General features: G+C 53.4%; 2 protein-coding genes across 5 annotated transcripts in view; both read right to left on the bottom strand.

Annotated features, from left to right (window-relative positions):
• Positions 1–119: 119 nt before the first annotated feature.
• On the bottom strand, positions 120–9,325 carry LOC132213078 (fumarylacetoacetate hydrolase domain-containing protein 2A). Of its 2 annotated transcripts, XM_059659124.1 has the most exons (9): positions 9,103–9,325; positions 8,812–8,885; positions 6,076–6,324; positions 4,774–4,990; positions 2,012–2,071; positions 1,664–1,826; positions 687–795; positions 486–573; positions 120–339 (listed from the first exon to the last, which is right to left on the bottom strand). In XM_059659124.1, exons 3-9 carry the CDS (start codon positions 6,318–6,320, stop codon positions 277–279), a joined length of 945 nt encoding a protein of 314 aa, XP_059515107.1. In that variant the 5' UTR covers positions 6,321–6,324; positions 8,812–8,885; positions 9,103–9,325; the 3' UTR covers positions 120–276. The 2 variants fall into 2 exon arrangements, with proteins under 2 accessions (XP_059515107.1, XP_059515106.1); XM_059659123.1 differs by lacking the exon at positions 8,812–8,885.
• Positions 9,326–15,758: 6,433 nt separating this feature from the next.
• KCNIP3 (potassium voltage-gated channel interacting protein 3) overlaps positions 15,759–17,707 on the bottom strand; it is a 66,561-nt gene continuing 64,612 nt past the window's right edge. For all 3 annotated transcript variants that reach the window (XM_059659120.1, XM_059659119.1, XM_059659122.1), the window contains one exon: positions 15,759–17,679. In XM_059659120.1, the coding sequence (XP_059515103.1) occupies positions 17,632–17,679 (48 nt within the window). In that variant the 3' untranslated portion in view covers positions 15,759–17,631. The remainder of the gene's footprint in view (positions 17,680–17,707) is intronic.

Below are 17,707 nucleotides of genomic sequence, written 5' to 3'. Positions count from 1 at the left end.
TCTTTCCAAGCCCAGCAGTGTGATTTGAGGTATGTAGTGTTTGCTCTCCTTCCCCACCCTGTGGCAATGTCCTATCTTGATCCCTGAAACAAACCTTAAAAGACAGGCAGAAGTCAAGCTACTGACTTAGTCTGAGAAGTTTATTGAAGAGGAGAGGCTCCCTCCACCCACAACACACACTAGATGAGGAGCCTTGAGGGGGCAAGCACTGGGCCTTGCCCCATACAGTGAGAATGGATGCCCGCCTCTTAAGTCCAGGACCTGCAGCAGGAGCCATCACACCACCTTGTTGATGATGACACCCAGTTCTTCAATCTCACACTGGACTTCATCGCCCTTCTGCAATGGAGTGGTCGCCAGGTTGTCAGTCCTTAGTCTGACACACACAAATCTACACATACATACACAGGCTTGGGTTTCTCAAGCCTGAGCCACACCTGTCAGCCTCTGGGTCCTTCTCCCTTTCCTCCTTTCAGCCAACCTACCTTGAGAAAGACAGGAGGTTTCCTGAATACACCAACACCTGGTGGGGTACCCGTCAGGATGATGTCCCCGGGGTAAAGGGTGACGAACCTGGGCAGGCAAAAGGGCCAGGTGGGACCAGGGGCTGAGGGGCCACAGCCAGGGATGGAGGGCTCGGCTCAGCTGCAGGTAGCTGTGGTGGGGCAGGGCTTCATCTCACTTACTGGGAGACCCAGGCTATCAGCTCTTCTGTCTTAAACACCATCTGATTGGTGTTGCTGCTCTGGACCACCGCCCCATTCACCCGGCAGCAGATCTTTAAGTTGTGTGGATCTGAAATGCATAAAACACCACCTTGGGCCTCTTCCTGCTCTTCCTCAACCCTACCTGGATGTGTCCCAGACCCTCCAGGGTGAGGGAAAAAATGGCAATTTTGCCTTAAAAAATGGACGTCTATCCACAGCAAAGGCTGACAATAATAAAAAGGACTCAGCACCTGTAATGCAAAAAGGAAACTGCAGGAGCAGGGCAGTGAGCCTCCTGCACCTGACTGGCAGGTGGTGGCTCACTAGTAAGTGTCCTGGCTCACCACATTTTTATCTTAACTTTTGTTTCACACATTTACAAACACACCCTCTTAGAGCTTGCCAGAACACAACTTCACTGTTGACGGCTAAACCCCCCAGACACACACCCCAACCCAAATGGCTATGCTCTGCCCTCTGCACCACGGCCTTTCTTCCTGGCACCTGGTGCCCTTGCTACTGGTAGCCAGTGTCGCCCTGGCCACAGTGGCTGGGCAAGGTCCTGTCTCCCTGACAGGAAAATGCATGGGCTTTGTGACAGCCATTCCTTGTGATGCTCAAGGGCCAGCCTTGCTTCCTTCCAACCTAAAGACTCCCAGATGGTGGCAGCCAGAGAGCCTAACCACCACTAGGGGAACACTGTGGCCTGTAATTCGCCTGATGAAGGCAGATTCACCACCTCTGGCTGTGGTCCCCTAGAGGGTGAGGGGATGTGGAAGAAGGCCCACGAGCCCAGGTTGAGACTTGCTCTGTAAGGAATCAGGGAAAGGCAGCTGGGGAGGGGGCTCCACATTGAACTGTCCCCACACTCCCATTTCCTGAACGTTGCTATTTCTTGGCTCTGACATATCCGAGCAGAGCAAGGTGCGTCGTCATGGGTGTTGTCCGAGACCTACCTGCTACACTGTCCTTGGTCACCAAAGCAGGACCCAGGGGACAGAAGGTGTCAAAGGTTTTTCCCAGCAGCCACTGCCTTCCATTGCGTCTCATTTGCCAGTCACGAGCACTTACGTCATGTGCCACAGTGAAGCCAGCCACGTAAGCCATGGCATCTGTGGCCTATGGGGGCAGGGGATTTGGCCAGATTGGAGGTTAGATAACAGTGACACCAGCCCCATAACAAAGCCTTTATCCCAGGCTAGTAGCCAGAGCTCACCAAAAGTGTTAGGCCAGGAACAAGGCAAGTGCCCAAGCCAACCACTTCCTAAGGCCAGGGATAGTGGGTACCACCCACTCAACCTCACCTTGATGTGCTTGCCTTTCTTCCCAATGACCACGGCCAGCTCCACTTCCCAGTCCACCTCCTGCAGTGGGAAAGGAGCAGTAAACTGCCTGGCCCTGGGCCTCTCCCAGTGCTGAGGAACTGCATGCATGTCTTGGGGCCTGGGCCCCCACCAGTGGGGTCAACTGCTGGCCCACAGTCGTAAAACGAACCACAGGGGCAGGGGGAGTGACTTGTACACCCATAAACCTTGGGCAACAGCAGGCAGCACCACTGATGCAGGTACAGTTCCCATGCTGACTAGAGGAGCAACGCTAGTCTGGGGACTGAATTTAAAAGTCATTCTTGCCCAGCCGGCATGGCTCAGTGGTTGAGCGTCAACCTATGAACCAGGAGGTCACGGTTTGATTCCTGGTCACGCCCTATTCCTGGGTTGTGGGCTCGATCCCCAGCGAGGGGCATGCAGGAAGCAGCCAATCAATGATTATCTCTCATCATTAATGTCTCTATCTCTTTCCCACTCCCTTCTCTGCAATCAATACAAGTATCTATCTATCTATCTATATTTTTAAAAGTCACTCTTAATACTTCCAAAAAGGGATGGATACCAAGTAATAATAGCTAATCCTACTGTGTGCCAGGCGCCATTCTAGTGCATTAATGCATTAACTCATTTAAATGATAAAAAGATCAACATGCTAAAATTAAGGTGGGCAAAAGGCTTGAATAAACAATTCCCAAAAATACACAGGCCACAGAAAATGAAAACATAATCAGCTTTTCCCATTTTAGCAAAGTGCTACAAAAAAGAAACAATCTAACTTTTTAAATTGGCTGCTCTTTGGAATGGTCCAGAGCTACTATGAGTACACCTGACACTGACTGTGATCTCTAGCATTGCACCCCACTAGAAAGAACCAGGTTCCCTGGAGAAATGGCTAATTCCAGGTCTAATATACTAATGAGCCTGTACTAGACAGAAAGCAAGGAAGTGCTCAAAAACGGATGGGGCTGAAGGCCAACCTGAACCTCCCGCTGGCTAAACAGATCATTTGCATGTAAAAACTGTAAATGATGGATTACAACATGTTGGATAAAAATCAAATTCATGATACTAAAGGAATGGACAAAAAAAAGAGGAGGCATCTCTTGTTCACAGAATGCCAGCTAATAAAGAATAGAAGGCATGGTGAGAAATCACATTTTTCTAACCCCCGGGGCAATAGAGTAAGGTAAGGATGACCAGGGAATCCTTAGATGAATCAGTGGGGCAATAAGATAGTCCCATGGTCTCAAACAACTACAGACTGCTTAGTACCAGACCAGAGAAATGCACCTTCACAATGGAGAGGTCTAATGAACAGCCAGTAAACCAAGTGATCAAACTTCAAGCACCTGACAGGAGTCTCCCAGTGGGACGCAGTGTGAGGATACATCTGTGCTATAGACTGCATGTTTGTGTCCCTCCAAATTCATGTCTTAAAACCTACCCCTCACTCAATGTGGTGGTATTCGGAGGTGGGGTCTTTGGAAGGTGATTGTCATGAGGGCAGAGCCCCCATGAGTAGGATTATGCCTTTATAAAAGAGACCCCAGAGACTCCCTGTCCCTTTTTACCATGTGAGGACACAGGGAAAGACATCTTCTAGGAACCAGGAAATGGCCTTCCCAGACACAAATTTATCAGTGCCTTGATCTTGCACTTCCAGGCTCCAGAACTGTGAGAAATAAATGTTTATAAGCCACCCAGTATATTTTGTTATCATAGCCCGAATGGACTGAGACACTTGTGTAGAACTCGACAAAAATGTTTAACCTGGATCTGATCATGAAGACACAATCAGACAAGTCCAGACCATGGGACATGCTGAGACAACTTGTGTCACAACAGATAGAAAACGGGCTCGGCCAGGGTGGCTCAGTGGTTGAGCATCCACCTATGAACCAAGAAATCCCAGTTTGATGCCTGGGTTGCAGGCTCAATCCCCAGTGGAGGGTGTGCAAGAGGCAGCTGATCAATGATTCTCATCATTGATGTTCCTATCTCCCTCTTCCTTCCTCTCTGAAATCAATAAAAACATTTTTTAAAAAAAAAAGGGAAAGAAAATGACAGTAGGCTGTTGGTCAGAGACAGAGGTCAGCAAAGTACGGCCTGTGGGTGAATCCAGGTTGCTGCCAGTTTCTGTAGATAAAGCTTTCCTGGAACACAGCCATGTTCATTCATTTATGTATCAGCCATGACTGTGTTCACACTGCAGTGGCAAAGTTGAACTGTTGCAACAGACACTACTGGCATTCAAACTCTAATACTTACTAACAGGCCCTTTGAGAAAAAGTCCATGGATTCCTGTGGATCTGTAAATTACAGGTCCCAAAGAGACATAACCAAATGCAATGTGTGACCTTGTTTGATCCTGGGTCAGCAAACAATAAAACTACCCAAATTGAAAGTCACCTCCCAGTTGGACTTTGTATCAGAGGTTATTCATGATAATATTCTTGGTTGTGATAAAGGTATTATGGTCACGTAGGACATTGTCCTTTTTCTTAGAAGGTGCATGCTGAGTTTTATAAGTCCCTACGATGAAAGTATATTACTTTTGTAATCCAACTAGAAATAACGGAAAGCTCTCTTCTATTAACTTTTTTTCCTGAGGCCAGGCTTATTACTGTATAACCCCCTGTAGTTTCTGTTTAATGCACTGCAGGTGGCTCCTGTAAGCTGGGTGCTGCGCCTCTGTGATGGGCCCCCGTGACTTGAGAGGGCCATGGGGAGGCACCGACCTGGCTCTCAGGAGGGAGGATGACCTCATCGTAGGGCCCCACGATGGAGCTGGCAAACTTGCTGAAGATGATGGGTTCCTTGGGCACGGGCACGTTCTGTTCCTTGCAGTGGTCCACGTAATTCATGCCCACACACACCACCTTGTCTGGCCGTGTGACGGGAGCCAGGAAGGTCACCTCTGACCGTGGTAAGACTGGCAATTGGGCAGCCAGGGCTCTGCAGAGACCGGAGCAGGAGAGAGGGGCTGGATGGGAGCAGCCGGCAGTCCTGGGCACGCTGGGGAGATCCCACAGCAGCTGCAAGTTTTGCTGTTTATATTTTTTAGATCTATCAACCATCAGAGTCAGTGTGAAAATCAAGGCCAGTATTGTTCTTTGACATCAGAGCACGGTTTAAAATTTATCCAATGTGAGTTTCCTTTCCCCCATCAGGCAATACATGTCCATGTAAAGGAATTCAGAAGGTGCAGATGGGAGTAACTGGGAAGGCCTTTCTTCTACCCTTTCTCCTAGTCACCCGCTGTAGCCTTGGAGAGACACAGTGTCCTATGCAGCTCTTCACAGCTACTCTATTCTTCTCCTCCTGTCATTTTATACAAATGATAGCACACTATATACACCTTACTAAAAATATAGATATATTTTAAAGATCTCGCCATAACAGTTTATTACGGCTGTGTACTACTGCACTATAGAGACAAACTCAATTCCCTGTTGACAGATATGGAAGTAGGTTCCAATCTTAGGAGAACATGAAGTTTGGGAAACATATTCTTACCAACACTGTATACTGTCAAACATTTGTATTTTTGCCAGTTTAATAGGTAAAACGATATCTCAAAGTGGTCTTTACTGTTCATCAATACCTTTAGACCAAATGCCAAGGGCTCCTCCACTTCTGGGAAGTCACCATCTAATCTAGGCCAAACCCAAGAATCATCTTTAAGAAAACCTCCATGCAATTCTCTTTCCCCTAAGAAGCCAAGAGTCCAATCACTCCTCCAACTTTTCAAGATGCTATTTAGGACTCCTGGTCCCACACCCCTCAGGCAGGCAGCAACTTCACCCCCAGGGAAGTTGTGATGAAGTGGAGTTTGTGGTCTTTGGATAATCACCCTTGCTGGGCCTTAGTTTCCCCCACTGTACACTGAGGCTGCTGTCATGTAACATTTCTAAGAATCTTTACTAAGAGAACAGGTGAGAAAAGAAAGCTGAGGCTACCCTGCTTCCTTGCAAAAGAGCTCCCTGCTGGTTCTGTTTCCCAGGGCAACCACCACAGGGTGATGCTGCCTGCTGATTTACCTTCTCGCCACTGAGAGAGTGGACTCTCCCTGCTCCAGGAACTCTACCATGGTCTTGGGCAGTGTGGGGTCAAAGGCATTGAGGTTGATGACCCCTCCGCCATTCCCTGACTCCAGGCCCAGGTGAGGTCCGGTCAGGTGGGGTGCCTGGAACTGCACCAGCCTCATGTCTCTGGAGGGTTGAAAGGGCCAGCGCTGAGCCTGCAGCAGAGCCGTGAGCAACCTCCTTCTAGCAGGGAACAGCATCCGTCTATGGAGAAAACAGTGGGTCACAGGGTACAGAGGGAGTGGGAGCCATCATCAGGATCCCCATGTTCCTCGAGTTCCAGCCCAAGTTCCTGGCACACCATGGAAGTGGTCTGGATTTATAAGTTATTTCACCCTCTATGCGTCATAAGGTGGTTTTTTGCTCAATTCAATGCATATAATGAAACCTTTCTAGGGGAGCAACTACTTCATGTCAGGCCCTACGCTAGGTGCCAGGGAAGCCAGCGTTACTTCAACCAGCGCTTTCTGAAAGCACACACTGTACCTGCACCACTAAGGCAAACATATAGAAGAGACATACTCAGCCCTGCCATTCTGCTCACAAGGAAAACTGATGTTAACAGCTGATAAGATTCAGCAATGGGGCTCCTGCTGTGACAATCAAGGGTCCTGCAAGGGTGACCAAGGCAGTGTGACACAGGGGTTTTGTGACCGTGGATCATCAGCCCTCCACGGCCTCAGCTCGCCCCTTTATTAACTGAAGCTGCTGTCATGTAAGATTTCTAAGGCTCTTCAGTAAGACAGGTGAGAAAGGAAAGCTGAGGCTACCCTGCTCCCTTGCAAAGAGCTCCCTGCTGGTCTGGTTTCCCAGGGTAGGGCTTGGACTAGTTTCTTGAAGTGATGCTGAGCTGCGCTGGGCTAAGATGAGCAGGACTAGCCCTGACCGGTTTGGCTCAGTGGATAGAGCGTCGGCCTGCGGACTCAAGGGTCCCGGGTTCGATTCCGGCCAAGGGCATGTACCTTGGTTGCGAGCACATCCCCAGTGGGGAGTGTGCAGGAGGCAGCTGATTGATGTTTCTCTCTCATCAATGTTTCTAACTCTCTATCCCTCTCCCTTCCTCTCTGTAAAAAATCAATAAAATATGTTAAAAAAAAAAAAAAAAAGATGAGCAGGACTAGGCATTAGGTAAGAGTGGGGCCCACCATTCGCAAATGACCACTGGGAAAATGGCTTCACACCTGCCATAGCAGTTCTTTAAATGGCAATCTGATGGTTACCCTCCTACTTAAAATGCTTCCCACCGCTCCCATTACCAAGCCATAACCCCCTGCTCCAGCCTTCCAGGGGCAGCCCCCACCTGCCTCTCCAGACAGTAAATGTTTAGTTTTTCCTGCCGGAGCCCAGGCTGCCTGAGGGAAAAGGCTGCAAAGGGCAGGGCCTAGGCCTGACGGGCATCACCAGGCTGTCTCCTCTGGTCCACTGTGCCTGGCACGCAGAGGCTCTCCGCTGTTCTCTGCTGAGTGAACAAATGCCTGAGCAGGGGCTGACTTTTCGTTACTTGGGAAGCTTGGTGAGTGTCAACCTCAGGAGGCATGGCTGTGCCTCCCTCTTCAAATCACCTGGAAGGTACCAAAGGGCTCAAACCCTGCTTCAAGTTCCAGTTCGCTCAACGAGAAATCCCTTTTGTTTTGTTTCTAACCTAAGTCTGACCTCCAAACAGTCCCTCCCCTACCTGGCTCCTTGCTTTTAAATTCAGCCCTTTATGCTCAGGCATGTGGCGGTTAGTCCCAGACTCCGAGACCCCATCTAATGATTCCATCGGCTTTGTTCAGTTAGAGACACATTAGACGCATGTAACTGATCTAACTACTGTGTTGGCCAATGAATTTGACCAGAAAAATGGGGCTTCAAGCCTCCTGCCCTTTATAAGCCTAACCATGCCACCGATAAAGGTTGGTCTAGCCCAGTAGTTCTCAACTTTGGCTGCACATTAGAATCACCTGGGAATCTTTTTAAAATCCTGATTTCTAGGCCTCATTCTCCGGTAATTCTGTTTCTTTGTTACTAATGTTATGGCCCCACCCCATAACAAAGAAACAATTTCCGGAGGATGAGGCCCAGAAATCAGGATTTTAAAAAGATTCCCAGGTGATTCTAATGTGCAGCCAAGGTTGAGATCCACTGGTCTAGCCAAAGTGGGTGCGTTCAGACACTCTACCAGCTAAAATATATACAACAGTAATCACTCCCACTGAATGCCAGGTGTCATTTAAGTGCTTTATCCACAGTCTGATTGATTTTGATAATTGTGAAAGGTAGGTATTGTTAGTCCATTTTGCAGATGTAAAAACTAAGAGAGAGGTTAATGGATTTTCAATCCATGTCCAGGTGACACTGAAGTTCTTGGTTCAGAAACCAGGCGGTGTGCCAGCAACATACTCTAGCTTTAGCCCACCCCGCCTAGGGCACTTCAGCCCAGAAGACTGGTGAGAAGCAGGGTCCTCCAAAAGAGCCTCATGCCAGGCACGCTGCCTGCTCTCGGCCACGCTCCGGGAACCTGGTCACCTGCCGGCTGCCGCCTCAGGGTAAGGCTGGTTGCTCACCCGCTCTCCCCCGGCCCACACTGACTGTGCCCTCCCACGTGAACCGCACATGCAGGTTCTCACTCGTCCTACCACAATCCCCTCGGGCAGTGCGCCCCCTTTTACGGGAAGGGGCACTGAGGCCTCAAGAGGAGCCGTCACCTGCCAAGGTGTCCGTCAGAAGGGGGCCCCGGCGCATCAGCTGTTCCCTCCGCCCCAAAGCCCGAGCTCGATCCAACCCTGACAACGGATGCAGCGACGTGAGGAGGAAACAGCACACAGTGTGTGCCTGGGACAGCGTCCCACCCTCAGTCCCCACGCCCTGCGCCCGGGCCGTCCCTCGGTTTCCCTACGTGCTCAGCTAGGTCCCCTGCACTCAGTGGGCGCCCACGAGCCCGGAGGCGTGGTCCGAGGGGCGGGCCCGAGGATGCCCCCACGCCGGCGGAACCCGACCTACCTGGCAGCGGCGGCGGTCGGGAGTGCGCCCTGCGCTATCGGACCAGGCTCGCGGGGTGCGGTCTGGAGTTGGCCAAGGGACTTGTGTCAAGTCGCCAGACTAGGACCCGCAGGGGGACCTCAGTTGCAGCGCGTCCTCGGCTTCTCGAATTAGACGTGGGCAGAGGCGGCGCTCTTGGTGACGTCCAGAACGACGGCCAGAGCGATGGCCAGCAGCAGGACGCTGCGTCCTGTCTCGGAAGTCACGTGCGGAGGGCGGGCCCACGCTGGAGGGGCGGGCCCACGCTGGGGGCGGGCCCACGCTGGAGGGGCGGGTCCAACGCTGGGGGCGGGCCCACGGTGGAGGGGCGGGCCCAACGCTGGGGGCGGGCCCAACGCTGGGGGGCGGGCCCAACGCTGGGGGCGGGTCCAACGCTGGGGGCGGGCCCACGATGGAGGGGCGGGCCCACGATGGAGCCTTCAGGCCTCTAGTGGTATCTGCGGAAGCCGGCAGGACGGCGCCCTTCCCTCACAGCGACCTGAGTGGGTGCTTCCTGACGTTTTGTGCCCTGGGCCTGGGCGCCGCTCTCCCCTCCCCCGTGTCGGGTCCCTGCCTCTGAGCAGGGCACCATTCCCATCGTTGGGCAAATGCGGCAGAAGAAACCAAATTATAGCGCGCTGGCTGACAAAGGCAAACCTCTGGCTTATTATTGAGGAGAGGAGGGGTGATGGCACCGTTTTACATAGGGGACACCTGAGGCTGGAAGTGCTTTGCGCAAGCTGACACAGGCAGTGGGGAGGGGAACCACCTTTGACCCCGGGTCCAGCCTTTTACACCATCTGAGCAGCCCTGTCTCACATGCACTGTGTTGAGCTCAGGACGGGGTAGTGGGAGGCAAAATCTCCAGCTCAGAGGACAGGCATTCTCCCGAAGAGGTGGTTTAATTAGCAGGCTCTCCAGCCTCTGGCAGGTGAGGACCCGTAAAGGGGCTCTGGGCAAGAGGTCCGAGATTTAATCAAGGGCCACATGCTCAAGGGCTTCAGTTGTCCCCGGAAGGCGTTTGGAGCCTTACCTCGCACACAGGAGGCCCCTGGGCAGTTTTACACTGGTCCTCCTCCAAGGAAAGGGGTCTGAATGGGGGCGCGGATGAGAGCAATGGTGGCTGGTGTGCAACGGAGATGATGAGCGTTCAGAGATGTTCAGGAGGTAGAACTGACCGTCGTTAGTGATGACAGGAGTTGGGAGTGAGGGGGAAGGAGGGGCCAGGCTGCCTCCTAGGTCTCTGGCTGTGATGGCAGTGCTAGTCATGCAAACAAGTTCTGGAGAGACAGCAGCTCTGGGGGGAGGCTGGTGAGCTGGGTGTTGGATGGGTTGTATTTAATGTGCCTGGGGGACATTCAAGTGGGTACTGCAGAGCGGCAGTCGCAGCGTGGGGCTCTAGTCTGGCTTCAAGGGAGAAAGAGGTCAGCATAGAGATAGAAATGAAGACTGAGGGAGGGAGTGTGAACAGGGGGAATGTCCTAGAGAGCCTGGCATAAACCCTAGTCAGGAGACACACCCTGTAAGGGTGGGCAGCACCAGAGGAGCAATCAGAAGAACTGCAGGGAACCGGGAGACAGGGGAGCACATAACTTAGGCAGAGTCGGGGAGCCACGCCTTCCAAATGGCAAGGAGAGGAGGACTTCTGCTTTTGGACAAGATCAAGTGAGAGGGACAGATTTACCCTGCATGAAACAAGAAACTCAGACAAAATATGCAAAACAATGGTTTTCAAGAAATTGGACATCAAGTAACGAAGAACAGGGATATCAGACAGGAAACAAATGAGACCCTGTGGTCGCCCCTGCTTAATGCTGTGAGAGAGTTTCCGGGCTGTGGCAGAGGGAGGGTGGACCCAAGTGGAGCCTGCATTCGCCATGAGTTGCAGAAATGGAGCTGAGGCCCGGTACGACCCAGGAAGCTGGAGTTCACAGGACAAAGCACTGGAGTGGGCATTCTGTGGAGGTTCCCCCTCAAGCGTCCAGCAGAGTCCTGAGCGGGGCATGTCTGTGAGGCAACTACCTGAGAGCAGGGAAAGAATCACCAAGCAGAATCAGAGGGAATGGTGTCAAGAGATTGCACCAGGCCAGGAACAGCGCCTCTTCCCACTAGTCAGATTGGGAAACTCAGAAATCCCGGACACGGGGTAGAGCACTCATGAAGGTGTTGCCTCCACAGGGAGGTGGGGAGTAATGCCCCACACATCATAAAACCAGGATCCACCAGGACCAAATGCTGCACGTAGCTTAATTACATCACAGCCCAAGCTCAGTAATGTTTATAGAAATAGTAAAAAATACCCAGCAACCAACAAGATCAAATTCACAAGTTCTGATATCTAATCAAAGATAACCCAGTCTTGGAAGGAAGCAGGAAAACATGACCCATACCGAGAAGAATCTAGCATTTTAGTGGAACTCAGAACTGACAGATGTCAGAATTAACAGACAAGAATATTACAACAGTTACTATAACTGTACCCCATCTGTTCAAAGTTAATTAGAAACATGGAAGATAGTTTTTAAAGGGATCCAAAGCAAACTTCCATTGATGGAAACTACAATATCTGAGATGAAAAATGCACTAGATGGGTTAGTGGCAGAGTCGACATTGCGGAAGAAAAGATGAGTGAATTTGCAAACAGGTTAATTTGCACTCACCTGCTGGCTGGAGCCGAAGTTACCAACACAAAGGGCAAGAAGAGAGGCATCCATTCTGCTCGCCCTGCCTTTTAGAAGCACAGAGTTGCTGTTTTGGCCACAACATGCGAATGTACAAAAAGATGGCGCTGTAGACATGGGGGCCTGGGGACTGCCCAAATAGGAGTGCCCCAGAAGTGTGACCATGGCAAAGCTGGAAGAGCACCAGCCTGCTCCTCTTGGAGAAACAAAACGGAGAAATGGGGCCTCCGCTCTGGGAGCCCGTGCACAGGGGCCTGGAGGACTTCGCAGTCGTAGTTGGCTGGCCGCTGGCGGGCAGTGGGCAGCCTGGGGCTGACGGATGGCCTGCTCTTGGGGCCTTATTTGTAGCTCCTGGATGGCTTCCTGTATTTGGTGATTTTTCAAAACGGGAAAAGCGCTGCCTGGTTTTGTTGGTGAAACTCGCAGGAATGGGATTCAGCCAGAATTTGTCAGGACAGGAAAGTGGGTGGGAGAGAGCTGGGCTGGGTGGGTAGGGGTGGGTGCTCAGAAGGAGGTGCCCTTCAGTGCAGGCCACATGTTTCAAACAGACTTTGACCCTGGTGCCTCCCGAGCTGGCCCGTGACCCAGCAAGCTCACCTGGGCTGTCTGCTCCCCAGCAGCCGCTCCTCCCTGTAACCTTTGGCGCAGCAGCATTACTGGCCACTCCCTCCCGGTGTGACCCCCAGGGCTTTTGCTGGCAAGAGGCCCACAGTCTGGCGGGGATACAGGCTGGGCATGGTGTCCCGACCCCCTCCCCTCAGGGCTCACTGACGTCTGGAAAGCACATTCCGCCCCACGACTGAGCTTGACATTAAGGGCTGCAGTAGATGAGACGTGTTAAGCGAGCTTGGGGTGGGGTGTTGGGGTGGGGAACCTATGAGTGGCTCACATAGCAATGGATCTGAGATCGGGAGGGGCTTGCTTAAGGGACAGTTTGGTTTTGAGCTGAAGGGCTGAACCCTGCCCCCTCCCCCTTGCTCTCTCTGTCGCCATCCCTCAGCCAGCTTACCCTTCTTCTGCTCTGGCCTCATTCCCTGGCTCCTCCAGTCACCAACTAGCAGCCCCAGCCCCACGACTCGGGTCCCTGAAGCCTCAGGTGGTGAGGAGCAGAGGCGTTACCAGCATTCCCGCTGGGTTCCCGTGGCCCCCTTCGCCCCAGGTGCCCACCCTCAACCAGCCACTCTGAGCAGGGAAGACAGGTACCAACGGGCTGAGGGCTGGCCTTGGAGGTCGGGTCCCTGACTTTCTGGACAGAGAGCGGGAGGGATCCCAGGGAGACTGGGGGCTACTGCCCGAGGAGGGGAATGCGAGAGAGGCGGCAGGCCGGTGTCCAATCAGCTGACCTTCCTCAGCGCACACACGAGACCGCATGGGACAGAAACTCCCGAGGCCTTTACTGCCGGGGCAGTGGACGGGCCATCTCGGCAGACGGTGGGGCAGACATGGATTCTGCACCCAAAGGCCAGTTTGCAATCTTCAAAGCCAGCCCCGAGAGCCGAGCAGAGGGGCCCCGGGCCTGCGTCCAGCTGTGAGAGCAAAGAGGGGCAGGGCAGGTGTGGGTGAGTTAGAGGATGCTGGGATTCCTGGTCAAGGAATAGACAGAACCAAAAGGCACCCAGCAGACAGCAGGGAGCCCAGTTCTAGCACTGATGGCCCTTGGCGGTCAGGGGAGCCGTCGGGGGGAGTTTGTGGGTGGCATGGCCTCCACCGCCTCCCAAGAGAGGGCTGCCTGCAGTGCCTGCTCAGGCTGAGCCTGCGGCGGTTCCAGGGCCATTCCAGGCCTCCTGTCAGGCCCGCTCCCATCACAGGACCCTCAACTCTGGGCAAGGTCTACTTAGGCCTTTATCTTCTCTTGGAGGTTTATGCGATTTCCCCATGTGAGTGGGCAGGGTCTGAGTGAGATGGTAGAGTTTCTTCCAGACGCCCCCATCTTGGCCCTATGTAGGCACAGGATAACTGCTGGCCCTGCTGGCTCTGGTTCTGGCCGTAGTCTCCTCCCTGTGCAGATTGGGCCCCACCTGTATCCCACTCTCCTCTCCAATCTCAGAACCTGGCTGAGCTCGCTCTGCAGGCAGCTGGCCTCTGCATGTTCCCTTTACAGCCAGCTGGTCAGACGGTCCCTGTGATTGTCGCTGACCCAGGTGAAACCAGAATGTGTGTTGTTTTCAGTGGAAAGAGTAATGTAGATTCTAGGTTCCTGCATACTCCATATTATTGGAAACTAGTGAGCCTGTATTTTTTTTCATCCTCACCCGAGGATATTTTTTTCCATTAATTTTTAGAGAAATTGGAAGGGAGGGGAAGAGACAGAGAGAGAGAAAAACATCAATGTGAGAGAGATGCATCAACTGGTTGCTTCCTGCATAAGCCCTGACCGGGGCTGTACGTGCCCTAGACCGGAATTGAACCTTAGACCCTCAGTCCATGGGCTGATGCTCTCAACACCGAGCAAAATCGGCTCGGCCAACAGCTTGTGTTTTGTGTGTGTGTGTGTTTTAATGTTAAACCTTGCATTTCTTGGATAAATCCAAATATGGGATATGTTACATATATCATGTATATGCATATTATTGAAATGACTAATATTTTGATTTTTACATCTTTGCTTATAATTGACAATATCTTGTAATTTTCCCCTAATCCTATCCATGACTGATTGCTCAGGGGTGCTTCTAGACTCCTCACTGTCATTATAGCCACACAGAGGACACAGCCAGCTGTCCCCTCTGCACTGAGTGTCAGGAACAGGAAAGTGCTGAGTAGATTTACAAATTGATGGATGGTGGATGGATGGATGGTGGATGAATGGATGGATGATGGATGGATGGTGGATGAATGGATGGATGATGGATGGATGGTGGATGAATGGATGGTGGATGGATGGTGGATGGATGATGGATGGATGGATGGTGGATGGATGGATGATGGATGGATGGATGGTGGATGGATGGATGATGGATGGATAGTGGATGGATGATGGATGGATGGTGGATGGATGGTGGATGGATGATGGATGGGCTTTCCCTAATTTGAGCTCTCTGGCCCATCATGAATGGGGTATTTCAGTGCTTACACCCAGCCTGACTCCATTCTTTAATGGCTTGGAGGTCTTAACACCTTTCAGCTCAGCTTCCCCATCCCGCCCGACAGGCTGTGGCCAGGGTGAACGGGCTCCACATAGTGGCCAGCCAATGGCAAATGCAGGCCATCCCACCCCAACAGCAAAGTCAGGCGGCTCCCTTGCCAGGATGGTGCCAAGGCCCTCGGTTTCAGGTGGGGTGGAACTTTCGGTGTGTGTGGTGGTAGGGAGTCCTCTCCTCTGACCTCCTCGCTCCTGCTGAGATGCTCATCAGGCAAAGCTGGTGACCCAGAGAGGCTTGGGTCTCGTCACTGTGATGATGTCACATGGCCTTGGGTCTGGCCCTTGAAGCACTACCAATACCCCCAGAACCTACCTCTTCTCTATCTCCAAGTTAGGGACCCCCTCTCACTCCTTCCCCCAGGTTTTCATTCCTTGCCCCTCCCCTGGTGTAATCCTTCCTGAGTTTACACTTTTGAAAATAAAAAGCAGGAAAGGAAGACATTTTCAGGCAAATTCTGTTTCCGCGCTGTAGCCTTTGCCCTCCAGCCCAGGGGACATGCAGAAATGACATCCTGGAACTGGTAAAGAAGAGTGACCTGGGAGTGAGATATAAATGGCACCTCAAGAAGGTGCCCTGCCCGCTGGCTCCGTGTGGAGGCTGCAGGGCTGGCATTTCTCATAAAGGCTTCCAACTGCGGCCTTCAGTGACATTACCTCAGGAGCTTGCAATCAGCATGGGAATTGGCACAGGCTACAATGAGGGGCCTGTTACACACTTACCAGCACAGCACTGGGCAGGAGCCATGGATAGCAGCAGAGGTGGGAGGGGCTGGACCAACACTCACAGGATAAGCCAAGGTGAGCCCCACGCCTTTGTCAAGTTTCTTTTATTAAAATATACAGGACTGATGTTGGTGGGCGCTGAGAACAGGCACCACCCTCCCAGGTGTGCCCAGGGGAGACGCTTCTGCCATGCAGACATGCGGCCAGTCCTCGTCCCAGCGTGGGAGACAGGCCTCTGGCCGAGGCCACGGGGGACAGGGGGATGGTGGCCACCCTCTCCTATGACCTGGGCTCCTGAGAAGCAGAGCGACACCAGCTGGGAGGACCGGGCTGGGGGCGGGGGGAGGAGATCCCTGAGCCAGGGAAAGCTGATGCCTCCTGGAGGAAGGGAGGGACCCCAGTCAGACTGGAGATGGGGTGTCAGTGCATCTCCAAGCCGAAGACCACCTGTGGGTGCCCAGGAGTCCCCGTGGCCGAACCAGACCAGTCTCCAGGGCCTCCGCCGTCCCACCCTTTCTGGAAGGCCCTGCTCACTCCGGGCCAGGCTGAGCAGAGGCGGGGCGGTAGCCGATGGAATGTATGTTTGGGAATGTTCCTCAGAAGTCCCCGCTGCCTGGGCAGGAGCAGTCATCGCTCTGTGTGTCCTGGAGGCCCTGTGGACCTCCCGCCGGCCTCAGACCCTCAGCCCTCACTGCTGCCTCTGGCCCCATCCCAGGGCAGAACCCAGCCAAGCAGAGTCCGGGGTTTGTGCTTTTGAATGTTGGTGAGCTGGGCTGGGGAGGGGCTTGAGCCCCGACTGCTCTGAGTCACAGAACAGACCCCCGCTTCCTTCCCTGGGCCACCCACAGGCCACCGGTACCAGGGCTCCCAGGCCCAGGCTCAGCCCACCAGGAGGGCGTCTCGGAAAAGCGGTGTCCTCAGCTCCTCGCGGCTCCACCTGAGCTCTGGGGGTGCTTGTGCTTTGTGTATGGGTTGGGGGGAGCCCCTGTGGAGGTGGCCACACTGCTTCAGGACCCACCAGAGGGGAGCTCAACCCAACTGCTGGGCCACGGGAGACGGAGGCTGGGGGACAAAGGACCGAGAAGCCCTTCCTGGGCTGGCTGCCACCGGGCTCCTGGGGGGCCAGTCCCTGAGCCACACGGCCTCTTCTTGGAACCTACGATGACTTGGGGCGAACAGTTCAGAGCCTGAGGGGTGGGGGCAGCGCCACCACTGTGTCCCCACTGAGCCTGGCCTGGGCAAGCAGGGGAGGGCTTCTCCCATCTCCTGGGGTCGGCACAGCCTCCTCACTTTCTCCACCAGGAAACCCAACCCTGAGCTTAAAGGGCCCCCTTCCTGGGACGGAGGGACAGCAGGGATGGCCCCTCCTCCTCGCAGCAGAGCTCACCAGGAATCCTTCCCAGGAAGCAGCAGGCTCTGCCTCCATCACTTCTTTCCTAGTCTGAACACCCTTTATCCCGGCTGCCCCTCAGGGTTCTGCGGTGAGGTGCATCCTGGGAGTGTGGGCTGGGAATGGCTGGGAGACAAGGAGACCAGAGCCTGGCCCATGGGTGGTGGCAAAGAAGGGAAGCGGGAGGGAGGGGCCTTCACTCTGGAGACTGGACCCTCCTTTGCAGGGGAGCTGAGCACTTCCCTGCGCACACCCAGCAGCCAATGGCTGCAGACACTGCTCTTCCCTCGGCCGCTGCAGAGGCAGCCTCACTCCGCTGGCCCGGGATGGGCTGGCTGAGGGTGTAGCTCATGTCACCTGGACCCAGCTCCCAACCGGATGCCGCACCCCTCCCCCACCTAGCCCAGAGGAATGGTGCACGCACGTGTGTGTGTGTGTGTGTGTGTGTGTGTGTGTGTGTGTGTGTGTAGCACACTGTTCACTTTTTGCAAATATATTAGAAAAAAGTTTCTCATGGAGGCTGTTCCTGGCAGGTTGAGGTGGTGATGACGGCCACTTGGGGATCCCGATGTGTCCTAGATGACGTTCTCGAACAGCTGCATGGAGCTCATGATGTTCTCGTCCTGCGTGGAGAGGGGACGAGAAGCCCGG

The sequence above is a fragment of the Myotis daubentonii genome, chromosome 12, assembly GCF_963259705.1.
Source record: "Myotis daubentonii chromosome 12, mMyoDau2.1, whole genome shotgun sequence".
Classification (NCBI taxonomy): domain Eukaryota; kingdom Metazoa; phylum Chordata; class Mammalia; order Chiroptera; family Vespertilionidae; genus Myotis; species Myotis daubentonii.
This window is presented reverse-complemented; position numbering and strand designations above follow the sequence as displayed.